Below are 14,660 nucleotides of genomic sequence, written 5' to 3'. Positions count from 1 at the left end.
AGGGGACGCGGGTTCGTGCCCTGGTCCGGGAAGATCCCACATGCCGTGGAGCGGCTGGGCCTGTGAGCCATGGCCACTGAGCCTGTGCATCCGGAGCCTGTGCTCCGTGATGGGAGAGGCCACAACAGCGAGAGGCCCGCGTACCACAAAAAAAAAAAAAAAAAAAAAAAAAAATGTTTGATGGTGGTCAGGGGTGTTTGTTTTAAAGAACTAGTGAACTTGAGCACATCTGGTGGCTGAAAGAAGGAGCCAGGGGAGTCAAAGAGAGAAAAGGAATGGACAATACAAGAGGATGGAGATAGTGAGAAAAATAATTGTCAGATAAGCCCTTAGGAGTTGCAAGGAGGTGGAATCGAGATCAAGAGTTGGAGGATTTGCTTTGGTAAGTGGGAAGGCCAGTTTTCACTAAGATTTTAGAAAGGAGGCTCAGAAGCTATTGGATCAGAGATGTGCTAAAGGATCTAGGGCAAGAGAGGCTGAATTTCTGTAAAATAGAGGGTATACCTGCTGAAAGCAAAGGAAACTAGGCTTCATAAGAGCATCCCTCTCCCCCTCAGTCCCACAGACCCTCAGCCGTATGCCCTTATGCCCCCCCTCCACCCCCACAGTGATGCTAGGGTCCTGGGGCTGGCTTAGCAGGGAAGCATCCTGTCCTAAGTTTAGGTCTGGCTGACAGAAGGGCCAGTAGACCTGAGAAGGTCTCTTGTGCCCTACAGGAAAAGAGTCATGTACTTTTTCCTAGCTTGTCTTCTAAATATTAGCTTTTCTGGTTCTTGATTCCAGAAATGAAGAGTTGAATCATTAAAATTTTCTTTTACATGAATGGTTTTTCATTCAAGACAATTACCAGGAAAAAAAGGATAATGATCATGTACCAAATTAATATTGCTTTAAATCTTGCTGAATTTCAGCTATAAATTCTGTTCAGACAGGCCTAGTCTTCACGTGGAGCCCAGTAAAGTCATCACAACTTAAAACAATTAAGTGGAACTTTGGCGCCAAATTGGACTGCCTGAGCCATCTTCAGTGGTTTGGCACTTCACTTTGTTACATGTGGACTCACCTGCTTATTTACCTTTAGTAGTTGTTTTAAAACTTCTATTCTTTTCAAATTCTCAACCCCATTTTTTCTCACCCATCCCCATCTCCACTGCTATATAATAGCTGTACAATCTCCACTGTATATAATCCAATATCATTCCTTTCTACGAAGAGTATTTTTGTTACTAAGACCCCCATTCATCACTTATAATTTTCTTTGTCTTTGTCCTCTTTTTCTTTTTCCATTCTCTCAGAAAAAGATCAGTCTCCTTCTTGCTTTTTAAAGCTAACCTGCCAGTCTCTGCTTTTTAATTGGCGTTTTTAGGCCATTTACATTTAATGATTTAAATCTACCATCTTGCTATTTATCTGTGTGTGTGTGCGTGTGTGTGCGCGCGCGCACGTATGTGTGTGTATGTGTATGTTTTTGTTTCATTTTGTTTTGCTACACCATGTGGCATGTAGATCTTAGTTCCCTGACCAGGGATTGAACCCACACCCACTGCAGTGGAAGCATGGTCTTAACCACTGGACTGCCAGGGACGTCCCAGCTATTTATTTGTTTTTATTTGGCTCCACTGCTCTTTTCTTTTCTCAACATATTAAATTTATTTCTTCCACTGTTAATTTTCCCAGTCATCCATTAGGAATAGATTGTCTTTTCACTAGTTACCCAATATTACATTCCTCTCATCAATTAAAGTCACCCCATGCCACTGATTTTATGAAAGTTTTCTCAATGATAAAATTTAGGATTTGGGAAGCATTTATAATTTCATTTGTCACTCTTGGCTCCACAAAACAAAACTAGACAAAATAAAAAGTAAAGACCCAATTCACAATCAATGAGAATTTAGCTCAGCTGTTTACCCAGATCCTTCCTCTCATCTCTGGATTGCAACTAAATGTAATTTTTAAAATTGAAATATATTTGACATATAACATTGTGCAAAGATAAGGTGTACAACATGTTAATTTGATATACTTATATTTGTACTATGATTGCCACTGTAGCAATAGCTAGCACCTTTATCATGTTACATAATGATCATTTCTTTTTAGTAGTTGGAATCAAGTTCTAGTCTCTTAGCAAGTGTGATGATTATAATACAATACTGTTATCTATATTCACTATACTGTATATCAGTTCTCTAGGGCTTATTTACTACTTGTTGAAAGTTTGTACCCTTAACACCATCTGTCCTATCCCCTCACCACCCCATTCCTTGGTAACAACCATTTACTTTCTGGTTTTTAATGTTTGGCTTTTTTATTTTTAATTTATTTTATTATTATTATTTTTTTGGCCATGCCACAAGGCTTGCAGAATCTTAGTTCCCCAACCAGGGATTGAATCAGAGCCCCGGCAGTGAAAGTGCTGAATCCTAACCACTGGACCACCAGGGAATTCCCGAGTTTGGCTTTTTTATAGATTCCACATATAAGTGAGATCATACAGTACTTGTCTTTCTTTCTCTGACTTACCTCATTTAGCATAATATTCTTAAGGTCCATCCATGTTGTCGAAAATAGCAGGATGTCCTTTTTTCTCATGGCTGTATAATATTCCATTGCATATATATATATATACACCACATCTTCTTTATATATTCATCCATTGATGGGCACTTAGATTGTTTCCATATCTTGGCTATTGTGAATAATGCTGCAGTAAACATGGGAGTGCATATATCTCTTTGATACCCTATTTTCTTTTCCTTTGGGCATATACCAGAAGTGGAAATTCTGGGTCAGATGGCAGATCTATTTTTAATTTTTTGAGGAAACACTGTATTGTTTTCTATAATGGTTGAACCAATTTATATTCTCACCAACAGTGTATAAGTGTTTCCTTTTCTCCACATCCTGGCCTACACTTGTTATCTCTTGTCTCTTGATGATAGCCATTCAAACAGGTGTGAGGTGATATCTCATTGTGGTTTTGGTTTTTATTTCCCTAATGATTAGTGATGTTGAGCATCTTTTCATGTACTCATTGGCCATTTGGATATCTTCTTTGGAAAAAATGTGGTTTCAGTTCCTCTGCCCATTTTTAAATTGTATCTTTTGTTGTCATTGTTGTTATTGAGTTGTATGAGTTCTTTATATATTTTGGATATTAACCCCTTATCCAGTACATGGTTTGCAAAAATTTTCTCCCATTCCATAGTTTGCCTTTTATTTCATTAATTGTTTCTTTTGTTGTACAGAAACTTTTAAGTTTTTAAAATAATTAATTAATTAATTAATTATTTTATTTTTGGCTGCATTGTGTCTTTGTTGCTGCGTTCGGGCTTTCTCTAGTTGTGGTGAGCGGGGGCTACTCTTCGTTGCGGTACGCAGGCTTCTCACTGCAGTGGCTTCTCTTGTTGCGGAGCACAGGCTCTAGGTGCATGGGCTTCAGTAGTTGTGGCACATGGGCTCAGTAGTTGTAGCTCACGGGTTTAGTTGCTCTGCGGCATGTGGAATCTTCCCAGACCAGGGCTGGAACCCGTGTCCCCTGCGTTGGCAGGTGGATTCTTAACCACTGCACCACCAGGGAAGTCCTGCTTTTAGGTTTGATATAGTCCCACTTGTTGACTTTTGCTTTTGTTGTTTCTGCTTTCAGTTTCCTATCCATAAGAGTATTGCCAAGACCAATGTCAAGGAGCTTCCTCCCTGTGTTTTCTTCTAAGAGTTTTATGGTATCAGGTCTTATGTTTAAGTTTTTGATTCATTTTGAGTTAATTTTTGTGATTGGTATAAAATAGGGGTCCAGTTTCATTGTTCTTTATGTGTTTATCCAGTTTTCCCAACACCATTTGTTTAAAGAGACTATCTTTTCCCCCTTGGGTGTTCTTGGCTCCCTTGTCAAATATTACCTGACTGTATATGTGGGACTTTAAGTCTGGGCTGTCTATTCTATTCCATTGGTCCATGTGTCTTTTTATGCCTGTACCATACTGTTTTTATTACTATAGCTTTGTAGTATAGTTTGAAATCAGGACATTTGATACCTCTGGATTTGTTCTTTTTCTTCAGGATTGCTTCAGCTATTTGAGGTCTTTTGTGGTCCCATACAAATTTTTGGATTGTTTTTTCTATTTCTGTGAAGAATGCCATTGGAGTTTTGATGGGGATTGTATTGAATCTATAGATGGCTTCGGGTTGTATGGACATTTTAACAATATTAATTTTTCTGATCCATAAACACAGATGTCTTCTATTGTTGTTTTTTTTTTAAATGCCTTTCCTCTTTAATACCCTTTCCTCTTTTTATGCCTTCTTTCAGATTAATTGAAAAAAGTTTTTTTTGGCTGTGCCGCACAGCTTGCAGGATCTCAGTTCCCCAACCAGGAATTGAACCCGGGCTCTTGGCAGTAAAAGCATGGAGTCCTAACCACTGGACTACCAGGAAACTCCCTGAATATTTTTAAATGATTCCATTTTACCTCCTTTATTGGCTTATTAGGTATAACTCTTTGTTCTGCTATATTAGTGGTTGGTTTAGATTTTGTAGTATATATTTTCTTTCTTTCTTTCTCTCTCTCTCTCTTTCCTTCCTTTCTTCCTTCTTTCTTTCTTTCCTTTGTGGCATGTGGGAATCTTAGTTCCCTCACCAGGGATGGAACTGGTGCCCCCTGCAGTGGAACCATGGAGTCTTAACCACTGGGGCACCAGGCAAGTCCCCTGTAGTGTATATTTTCAACTTATCAAGTCTACCTTCAAGTGATGTTATACCCCTTGGCATATAGTATAAGAAACTTATAATAGTATACTTGGCATATAGTATAAGAACCTTATAATAGTATACTTCTGTATGTCCTCTTCCAGCCTTTATATTACTCTTGTTTATGTTTATATATTTTACTTTCACATATGTTATAAACCCCATACTACACTATTATTATTTTTGTTTAAACATTAAGTTATCTTGCCATATGTTCCAACTTAAATATACCTGCACCTGCATGAATCCTTATCTTTTCCCCTCCTTATCAGAAGGCCTACTCTCCCTGAGTTTGAAACCAACCTCTTTATCCATCTTCTTAATGCCACCCTTCTCCATCCCCTTCAACAGGGCCTCTTTCCCCTACCTCTTCAACTATTCCTTCCCTCAGTCTATAAATATACTCAAGTTTCTTTCCTCAAACATCAACCTTATCTCAAACTTGTGATATCTTTTCCCTTCATGGCCAAGTTTCTTGGAAATGTGGGATTTCCTTGCTATTTCCATTTTTCTCACCTCCCCATTCAATTTTCAGCCCAGTACAATATAGTTTTCACCATCACTGCTCTGCTGAAAATCTTTTACTCAAGTGAGCAATGAAAACGTACTTACCAAGTCCAATGTACACACACTTTCACTGGGCATCTGCAGCATGACCCTTCTGACCCTTTCTTTCTGGAAACTCACTTATTGATTTTAATGGCACTATCCCTTCCTCATTCTTCTACCTCTCTGGATGTTCTTTCTTGTCTGTTGTTTTCCAGAGCCTGTCATTTGTCTTCTCTTCTCACTCCTACACTTAATGTCTTGATTCCTAAAGCCACATCTGAAGCCTGAATCTTTGTTCTAAGCTTCTGACCTATATATCTAACCACTTACCAAACACCTTCATCTAGGTGTGACATATACACTTCAAATTAAACATTAAAACCAAATTTCTGTCGGCATAGGTTTGATACTTTTCTACTCAGTCAGGCCCTAGTCAGGATGGGCTCTAGGCACACAAAGATAAATAAACTCACATTTCCTCCTCAGGTCTGTTCCTCCTCCTGTCTTTTCTATTTTGGTTCATGTTATCACCCTGACTGAGTCACTCACGGAAGGAACCTCATTTGTCATCCCAGTTTCCCTCCCCTTGATGTTGATCCTCTTTCTCAAACATCTATGCCTTTGTTACAAAGTTTTAAAAGAATTTTTAAAATCTTCTAAAGTGGAAATGGAAAATAATTTAAAATAATTCAATGCCTTAATGAAAAACTGATCAATGAAATAAAGTGGCCTAATGGAGATCATTCTGGAAAACAATTTCTTGAGGAAAATTCAGCAAGGTTCATATAATTCTGAATAAAATGTTTATAATAAAAACATGAATTTCCTAATGAATTAAGAGATCCTGGCATCAGTCGTCAATGCTGCTAACATCTCAAAAATAGAGACAGCCTGTGCCTCCTGATAAAATCACGCAACGTCTCTGACACAGTGCTGCACACCCACCTCCCCCGCTAAAAATGGAATCTGATCAGATCTCTAACTCTACCTACAATTTACAGGAAATACAGGGGGAGAGAGTAACACGTTCAATTGTACCGCAGGGATGCAATCATCAAAATGCAGCCTAGGGGAAACCTACAGAGCAAACAACCTACTTTCCTCAACAAATAAAAGATGGCAGGACATTCAGATGGAAAGACACTTGAAAGAAGCTTCATCCAACTGCAACACATGGACCTTAAAAAGATCCAGATTCAACTGAATAAAATGTTTATAATAAAAACATGAATTTCCTAATGAATTAAGAGATCCTGGCAACAATCATCAATGCTAACATCTCAAAATTAGAGACAGCCTGTGCCTCCTGATAAAAGCACGCAACGTCTCTGACACGGTCCTGCACACCCTCCTCCCTTCCCTGAAAATGGGATCTGATCAGGTCTCTAACTCTACCTACGATTTATAGGAAATACAGGGGGAAGGAGTAACAGGTTCAATTGTACCGCAGGGATGCAATCATCAAAATGCAGCCTGAGGGAAACCTACAGAACAAATAATTTACTTTCCTCAACAAATAAAAGATGGCAGGACATTCAGATGGAAAGACACTTGAAAGAAGCTTCGTCCAACTGCAACATATGGACCTTAAAAAGATCTAGATTCAAAACCCAAACTGTAAGAACAAAACTAACAAAGAACACTTATGAGAAAAGCAGGGAAATCTGAACTCTGACTAGATAACTGATATTAAGGAATTAGTGTCATACTGTGATTAAATTGAAAATTAAAAAACAAACAAACAAACAAACACTTATGCCATTCACCTCCTATCAGTCCTCCCCTGCACCTTCAGTTACTTCCATACTGGCCCCTAGCCCATCCCTCACCACCCGCCTCCAGAGTGATCTTTCTAAAAAATACATATATACTTATGTTATTACCTTGCTTAAATTCTTAAATGGGTCTCTCTTTCTACAAGATAAAACTGAAATTCCTAAGCATGATACATAGTCTAAATGACCTGGCTTCTGTCTTCTTTGCATGCTTTCTTCCCACCATCCATACACATGCTCCCTGCTTCTCAGCGGCAGTAAATCATACTGTTCTTTCAAAATGCTTGGCTCACTCAAGTATGCTTTTCCTCCTCTAGAGGTAGCCCAGCCCTCTCTTCTAATTCCCTGAAACACATCCCCTTTGCAAGAGCCTTCCCCTTTACCTTTAGGATCAGTTCATCTGTCCTCTTCTTTGTGAAAGCTTCTTTGACATTCACAGGCACGGTTACCTGCTCCTTCTCCTCTACTCTCTTCGCAATTATAACTTTGGAATTCTGGAATGTTCCCTCTGGAATTCCAGTCTTTCATGTCTAATTAGAAGCCACATGGAGTAATGGAAAGATCTGGGGTTTAAATCCTAACTTTGCCAGCAGGCTCACTTTCCTTGCCTGTGAATATAATATTAACCTTGTGGTTTTAGGGGAGGATGATTGATGAGGTCTTGCAGTACCTGGTAAAAAGTGCTTACTAAATAGTATCTGGTTTTTCTTTCCTTTAGAGGCAATTTTTTTTTAAAGTAGTCCATATATACTCACACTCACTCAATCCCCTGCAATTCCATTTTCACCCAGTCACTCTCCTCTAAATGGCTCTTTCAAACAGAACCAGTCACCTGTTCACGGCCATCTTCTCATTTGCTATGCTACCTGATCTTACACATCACTGAATATTGTTGACCTCTCCTCCTTTTAAAAAAAAATTATTATTATTTTTTAAAATTTATTTATTTTTGGCTGCATTGGGTCTTCGTTGCTGCACACAGGCTTTCTCTAGTTATGGCGAGTGGGGGCTACTCTTCATTGCGGTGCTTGGGCTTCTGATTGTGGTGGCTTCTCTTGCTGCGGAGCATGGGATCTAGGCATGTGGGCTTCAGTAGTTGTGGCACACCGGCTTAGTTGCTCCACAGCATGTGGGATCTTCCTGGACCAGGGCTCGAACCCGTGTCCCCTGCATTGGCAGGCGGATTCTTAACCACTGCGCCACCAGGGAAGCCCTCTCCTTCTTAAAGATCATTTCTCTTTTTCACTTTTCCTCCTAGCTCTCCAACTGCTCCTACTAAGGCTGTTGTTTCTTCTGGCTGTCCTATCAGAGCAACTGTTCTAACTTCCTGGGAGGATGATGGTAAGCCTGGCAGGGACGGATGGGGATGGCAAGATAGGTGGGTGGGTGTGAACTGCACAAGTTACTGGGAGGGAGGTCTGGAAGGGCATCTTGTGCTGGACTAAGTTGCATGTCAATGCACATCTTGAGTGAAGAACTTTAGGCAGCCCATCCTTGCTGGGAACTCCTCCCCGCAACCCCTCCAGTTTTTGTTTTTGTTTTTTTTTCTCTTTAGGGCCTCAGCCTGAATTCAACAGCTAAATGAGCCAGAGCTCCTTTGTCCTCAAATTCCTACTGAAATCGTTAAAAGAAGATGTAAATAGGGACAAATTGTATCAGCATAGGAACTACATGATGAGCATTAATCATATACTAGAAACTAGAGAAAGTTTTGCTAAAAATGGAACTAAAGGGCTCTCCTGCAAAGGCCATTGGGGAAAGAGTCATGACTCTCCTTAATGAGAGAGAGCCTTACCTGGGGAGACTCTACTGTTTTTCAGAATCCCTGCTACCTCTAACCTGGCGGGATAAGAGTTCTGGAAGGAAGAAGTTGAGGCTGGGTAGAAGGGCTGGTTGGAAAACCCACTAACTAGGTCCCTCTTGTTTTTGTGGATCTTTTTTTTTTTTTTTTTTTTTTTTTTGCGGGGCACAGGCTCCGGCCGCGCAGGCTCAGCGGCCATGGCTCACGGGCCCAGCCCCCCCCGAACCCGGTTCCCCTGCATCGGCAGGCGGACGCGCAACCACTGCGCCACCAGGGAAGCCCGTTTTTGTGGATCTTTGAATCTCTACTTTTAGTGTGAAGAAGGTCTGACTTTGTACTGCACATCAAGCAGAGATTTGGGTCCTGTGTGGAGAGAGGGTTCTTTTCTAAGGCAACACATCCATCACAACTCAGCAGTTAAGCACCCGGCTGTGTTCTGGTTTAGGTTCCCTTCTCACTTTACCTGGGCTGATGGTTCTCAGAACTGGTCATACCCTGGTGCACAGAGCCTCTGACTCCAATGTAGGTTTGCTGGCCTCCCTCTGATAGGCCTTTCTCTTGCCTTCCATGGTTTTCCAACTCCTTTTTGGCTTTCCACTTTGGTTTATTAATAAGCTTTTTGCGTCTCAATCACCATTCTCCCTTAGACACTTTTTGTAACTGTTCTTGAGCTCCTCTACAACACTATCCAGCAACCCTTGCCCATCCAGTTTTAAACCAGTTTTATACACACCTTTGAATCTGGCAAAGTGGTACCCAGTACAGTACCCACTGACCAGTTCTTCTTATGCTATCATCAAATGAAAACTTTGGACACCTTGAAAAGATTCCAGTCATTTCTACCTGGAGGCCCTTGCCCTTTACTCAGACCGTCATTTGGTACTGGGTTGACTCATTTTCTTTCTTCTAGTTCTTACTTCAAGCCAGGGCGAGCAAGGATTCACCCAGGGCCCCACTGTCAACAGTCACAGGAGATGGATTTTTTGAAAGCTATCTACACCTTCCATTCTAACTGCTAAAAGATAGTATCCCAGACCCTGGGAATGTCCATAGCTTTGTCTCCCTTAGTTGGGGGAGTTTCCACAACTTGTGGAAAGGGCCACTGAGAAAATGCATGAACACCCTTGCTGCTAGGCCTGACCTATAGTGACCACTAATGCTATGTTCAGCTACCACAACCTACCATGCTGTCACTTGAGGCTGCAGGCAGTAAGCATGTAAGTGAGAGCGTTATTATTAGTCCATATCTGGAAAGCCTTCCACATACATACCTGGAGAATTTATGAGTGGGTACAGACATCACAGTAAGTTATGGACAAGATATCAAGTGTCACCATCTACCAGACAGATTTTTTTTTCTCAATTCAGCTTCTGAGTATAACACAGTTACTAACTCTCAAACTGAACCATTATATAAAGAGCTTGGTTGTATTAGCAAGATCCTAGGCCAAGCAGGATGCCAGGACCATGAATACCCGTGCACATACCTCTATGCACTGCTTCTCAGTTGGTTTAAAAGGGTCTGAGAACATATATTCTCTTTTCCTTGGAATGTCCTGTATGATTTTTTTTAAATTTTAATTTTTTAAAGCAGAGGTCCAGTTGTAAATTGATATGGGTTGGAAATTGATCAGGTTGTTCATGGGTTTTGCAGAAATGAGTGTTCTTCACTGACTTCTGGTAGTACCCATTGATCTTTAGTTCCCAGGGAATGGTTGAATGTGGTCATGAAGTAATGGCAGAAATCTTTTCTAGGTATGTGGTTTATATTTTTCCTGGACTAGTGAGTGTCCCCTCTAATTTTGCAATGGCTTTGCTGAACTGGCATTTGATTAGGTATGATTTTAAATCAGCTTCACCTAATCAGTTTGGGTCCTAACAGGAACAGATGGAATACTTAAATTAGGATAATTAGAGAAGGGTTTATTTACAGAGAGACCATTACAGGGATGTGTGCAAGATGTAGTGGAATCACAAGAAACAATAGTGCAAGAACCTGAGGCAAGAAGCAATGAACAGTTACTATCCCTAGGCAAGGGACAAGATATAAGAGAACCCAGAAGGAGAGTCAGATAAAGAAGACTTCAATATGTTGACCTCAGTCTTTTCATACACTCTGATCTCCTTTTGGATCCTCTTGGTAGAACCCAACTAGATAATCCAGAGGGTTATGTAATCCCACTGATGCAGTCCACATGGGTTAGAATCCCAGGGCACAGAGCAAGATGGAGAGTGGATCTGGAGGAGCAAACCAAAGATATCTGGCACACATGGAAAGTCTAGGATTGAAATTACATTAGTTCCTTGATATACTTTGCAAATGATATTCCAAAGATATTGACATCCTTCAGGTACACTGACACCTCTAAGCAATGGTTTTTACTCACTACTTTCTCTATTAAGCATGGAAAGGTAGCAGAGTTCTTGAGATCCTAAAGTGTCCTCTTGAATTGATGTCAGGTGGTGATAAAGAATGTTTTCTCCTTTCTCAGATCACCTATATCTGATAATACACACTCTACTCAACTAACACAGGGTTGGACTCCCTGAAGAAAGGAGAAATAAGGAGAAGGAGAGAGGAGTGGAAAGGAAGGCTTTGTATAAAGAAGAGGGAGTGTGTTAGATGGGAGAGGTAACAATGGAGAAAGAGCCATGGAAATCTGTGAGCTAAGTTCCCAGGGTATTTGGAGCTAGTGGTTGGTCCCAGCCTTGGCTAATCTGTCCTGCCTCAGCATGATGGCCAACTGGGACCTTCTTGCTGGGCTCATCTTCTTTGGAGCTTCTAAGAGTTGGGAAATTAGAGCTTTTTGTTCATATGACTTCATTGTGCTGAGGACATTTAAAAGTGGCAGAGACAGGTGAGCCTGGGGCCTAGGTAAGATGCAGCAAAGGAAGATGGTTAAGAGCTCAGATTCTGAAGCCAGACTGCCTGAGTTTACATTCTGTCTATGCTCCTTACAACTTCCATGACCTTGGGAAAGGTACTTCTCTGTTTTCTAGTTTCCACATCTGTAAAATGGGAATGATAATAGTAGCCACCTCAAGAGTTCTTATTAGGAGTCAATGAGTTAGTACTTTTAAACTTCTTAGAAAGAGTTCAGCACATAGAAAGCACTATATAAATGCATGATAAATTAAACTTGAAAAGTTCTACTTGCTGGGCACCTTCTCTCAGGCCCTCTCACCCAGGGATTCTTGAGGGTGGTAGTGTTTTCCATCCAGTCTGTCAATGCATATCTGATTGACTGTTCAGGGTTATGGGTTTATGTGATTTTTATTTTCTCTCAGAAGAATAGGCCCTTTTCTGAATCTGGAAGCTGAGCAATCCCTCGTCCCTAGGGAACAGGAAGGAGTAGGTCCCAGTAGTCTATCCCTGAAGTGACCAGTGTTCCCTTCTGTGGTAGAAAATTACTGAGGATATTGCTAGTCCAGGTTGGGTAGGAGTGTTCTGACCCGCTGCCCATTGGCAAGGTTGACCTGGCCTTTTTGGCATCGCTAGAACACTACCTAACTTCCCCAGGATGAATTTCATTAAGAGAAAACTCTTCCTCAGGCCAGGCAATCTAAGTTCTGGGAATTGATATAAACAGGATGGAATAATTTTTGGATCTTAACTTTTGGATTCTCATCAGGAGGAACCTACAGCCTTTCATCAGGGCAAGAAGTTTCTGTAAGACACATGCTGCCTTATTCAAGAAGATCCTGCTGAGCCTGTTGTGTTTGGGTAAGTTATTGAGGATCCACGGAAGTGAGAGACACAGTTGTTTTAGAAATGTGACCTTGTGTCAAGACTATTATTAGATGGAAAGCAACTTTATTCACAAGTTGATCTAAAGGGCTATATGATGTATAGATCTTAATTACTTGTAGGTGAGCTGTAATTAATAGAGTTGCACTTCTAGGAATAAGTAAATAAGTTGCACTTCTGAGAATAAGCTATTTTTCAAAATGTACTATTTGATTGATAGACTTAAATATGTCAGAGAATCTGGGCTTGTCTCTTTTTTAGTATCTTGATTAGATGAGGGGCATAGTTCTTGAAGTCTGTGAAAGAAGCCTGTAGTATGTTACTTATTTGCTGGTTTACTGGTAAGATCAATGATATAAAATATTTTTAAAAGATAGCAAACCTCTTGGGAATTCCCTGGCGGTCCAGTGGTTAGGACTCAGTGCTTTCAATGTTGGGGCCCGGGTTCGATCCCTGATTGGGGAACTAAGATCCTGCAAGCCACGGGGCATGACCAAAAAAAAAAAAAATAGGTAGCAAGCCTTTATTTAAAATATACCATCAGTGACATATGGGACTTTGATGTGAATATTAGAGGCAGCTGGGGTAGTGAGAACAAAAATTATATTTTGGGGTGAGTCAAGGGGCCATGGAATGAGAACCATATGGCTGTACCTCCTAGTAGTAGCCTTGTTTACATGGCTCTGCTGAAGAGGAAAGGTTAAAATGACTGGGTTTGTACAGTTTTGAGAAAAGATGACTTTTTGAGAGTATAAAGGTAGGTGCTGGTCAAATCCACTTCCAGGGACAGAAAGAGAATATCAGATAAAATAGAAGGGAATGAGATTTTATTAGGGACACGTGAAAATATGCAACATTCAAACTAAGTTGGTTCCTCCTTGGGATACCCCAAGAAAACAGTTAGCCATCTATCCTGGCCTTGAGAATTGCATCTCAGTCTGACAGGGCTGGGTGGTAAGGTCGCTGGAGGGTTTTACCTGCCTTAAGTCCCAGACATTCTTCATTTGGTCCTAGGGGGCTCTGCCTTGCTGATCCTTACTCTGTACTTTCTCTTTTTAGCTTATGCTGCCTACTTCCTGGCAGCTTGCATCTTGAATTTCCATAGGGCACTGGCCTTGTTCGTCCTCACCTGTTTGGTGCTTTTAGTCCTGGTTCACCGCTTTCTGAAAAGGTTCTTTGGTGAAAAATTAATGAGATGTCTGAAGCCCCTTGAAAACTCCTGCCTGAAGCTTTGGATGAAACGGTAAGATAAGAATCTCAATATCCCTCATCCCACAACTTGTCTTAAACCCCAATCCATTACCCTTTTCCTCCTTTGATGGTTTCTGAGCTGTCTCTCAGACCCTCCCCTATCCTTTACAAAACCAAGGCTCATATGGTATTTGTTTTTCTCTTTCTGACTTACTTCACTCTGTATGACGGACTCCAGGTCCATCCACCTCACTACAAATAACTCAATTTCGTTTCTTTTTATGGCTGAGTAATATTACATTGTATATAGGTGCTATATCTTCTTTATCCATTCATCTGTCGATGGACACTTAGGTTGCTTCCATGTCCTGGCTATTGTAAGTAGAGCTGGAATCTAAATAAAGATGCAGACCTACTAGAGATTGGACTTGAGGACACAGGGAGGGGGAAGGGTAAGCTGGGACAAAGTGAGAGAGTGGCATGGACATATATACACTACCAAATGTAAAACAGATAGCTAGTGGGAAGCAGCCACATAGCACAGGGAGATCAGCTCTGTGCTCTGTGACCACCTAGAAGGGTGGGATAGGGAGGGAGACACAAGAGGGAAGATATATGGGGATATAGGTATATGTATAACTGATTCACTTTGTTATAAAGAAGAAACTAACACACCATTTTAAAGTAATTATACTCCAATAAAGATGTTAAAAAAAAACCCAAAAAAAACCAAGGCTCAGTGAGCAAATAGCAGCAGGCCTCTGAACACTGAACTTAGTCCAGTTTCTTATAGCCTCATGTCTCAATATTGCTAGGGGGCAGGAGGGGTTCCATTTCAGAGAAGAG

The 14,660-nt window shown here is 40.8% G+C and overlaps 1 protein-coding gene across 1 annotated transcript in view; it reads left to right on the top strand.

Annotated features, from left to right (window-relative positions):
- SLC28A2 (solute carrier family 28 member 2) overlaps positions 1 to 14,660 on the top strand; it is a 42,829-nt gene that overhangs the window by 8,252 nt on the left and 19,917 nt on the right. Inside the window, exons 4-5 of the mRNA XM_007116726.3 lie at positions 12,508 to 12,599; positions 13,683 to 13,866. Of these exons, the coding sequence (XP_007116788.1) occupies positions 12,508 to 12,599; positions 13,683 to 13,866 (276 nt within the window). The remainder of the gene's footprint in view (positions 1 to 12,507; positions 12,600 to 13,682; positions 13,867 to 14,660) is intronic.

Source organism: Physeter macrocephalus, chromosome 11 (assembly GCF_002837175.3).
Source record: "Physeter macrocephalus isolate SW-GA chromosome 11, ASM283717v5, whole genome shotgun sequence".
Lineage (NCBI taxonomy): Eukaryota > Metazoa > Chordata > Mammalia > Artiodactyla > Physeteridae > Physeter > Physeter macrocephalus.
This window is presented reverse-complemented; position numbering and strand designations above follow the sequence as displayed.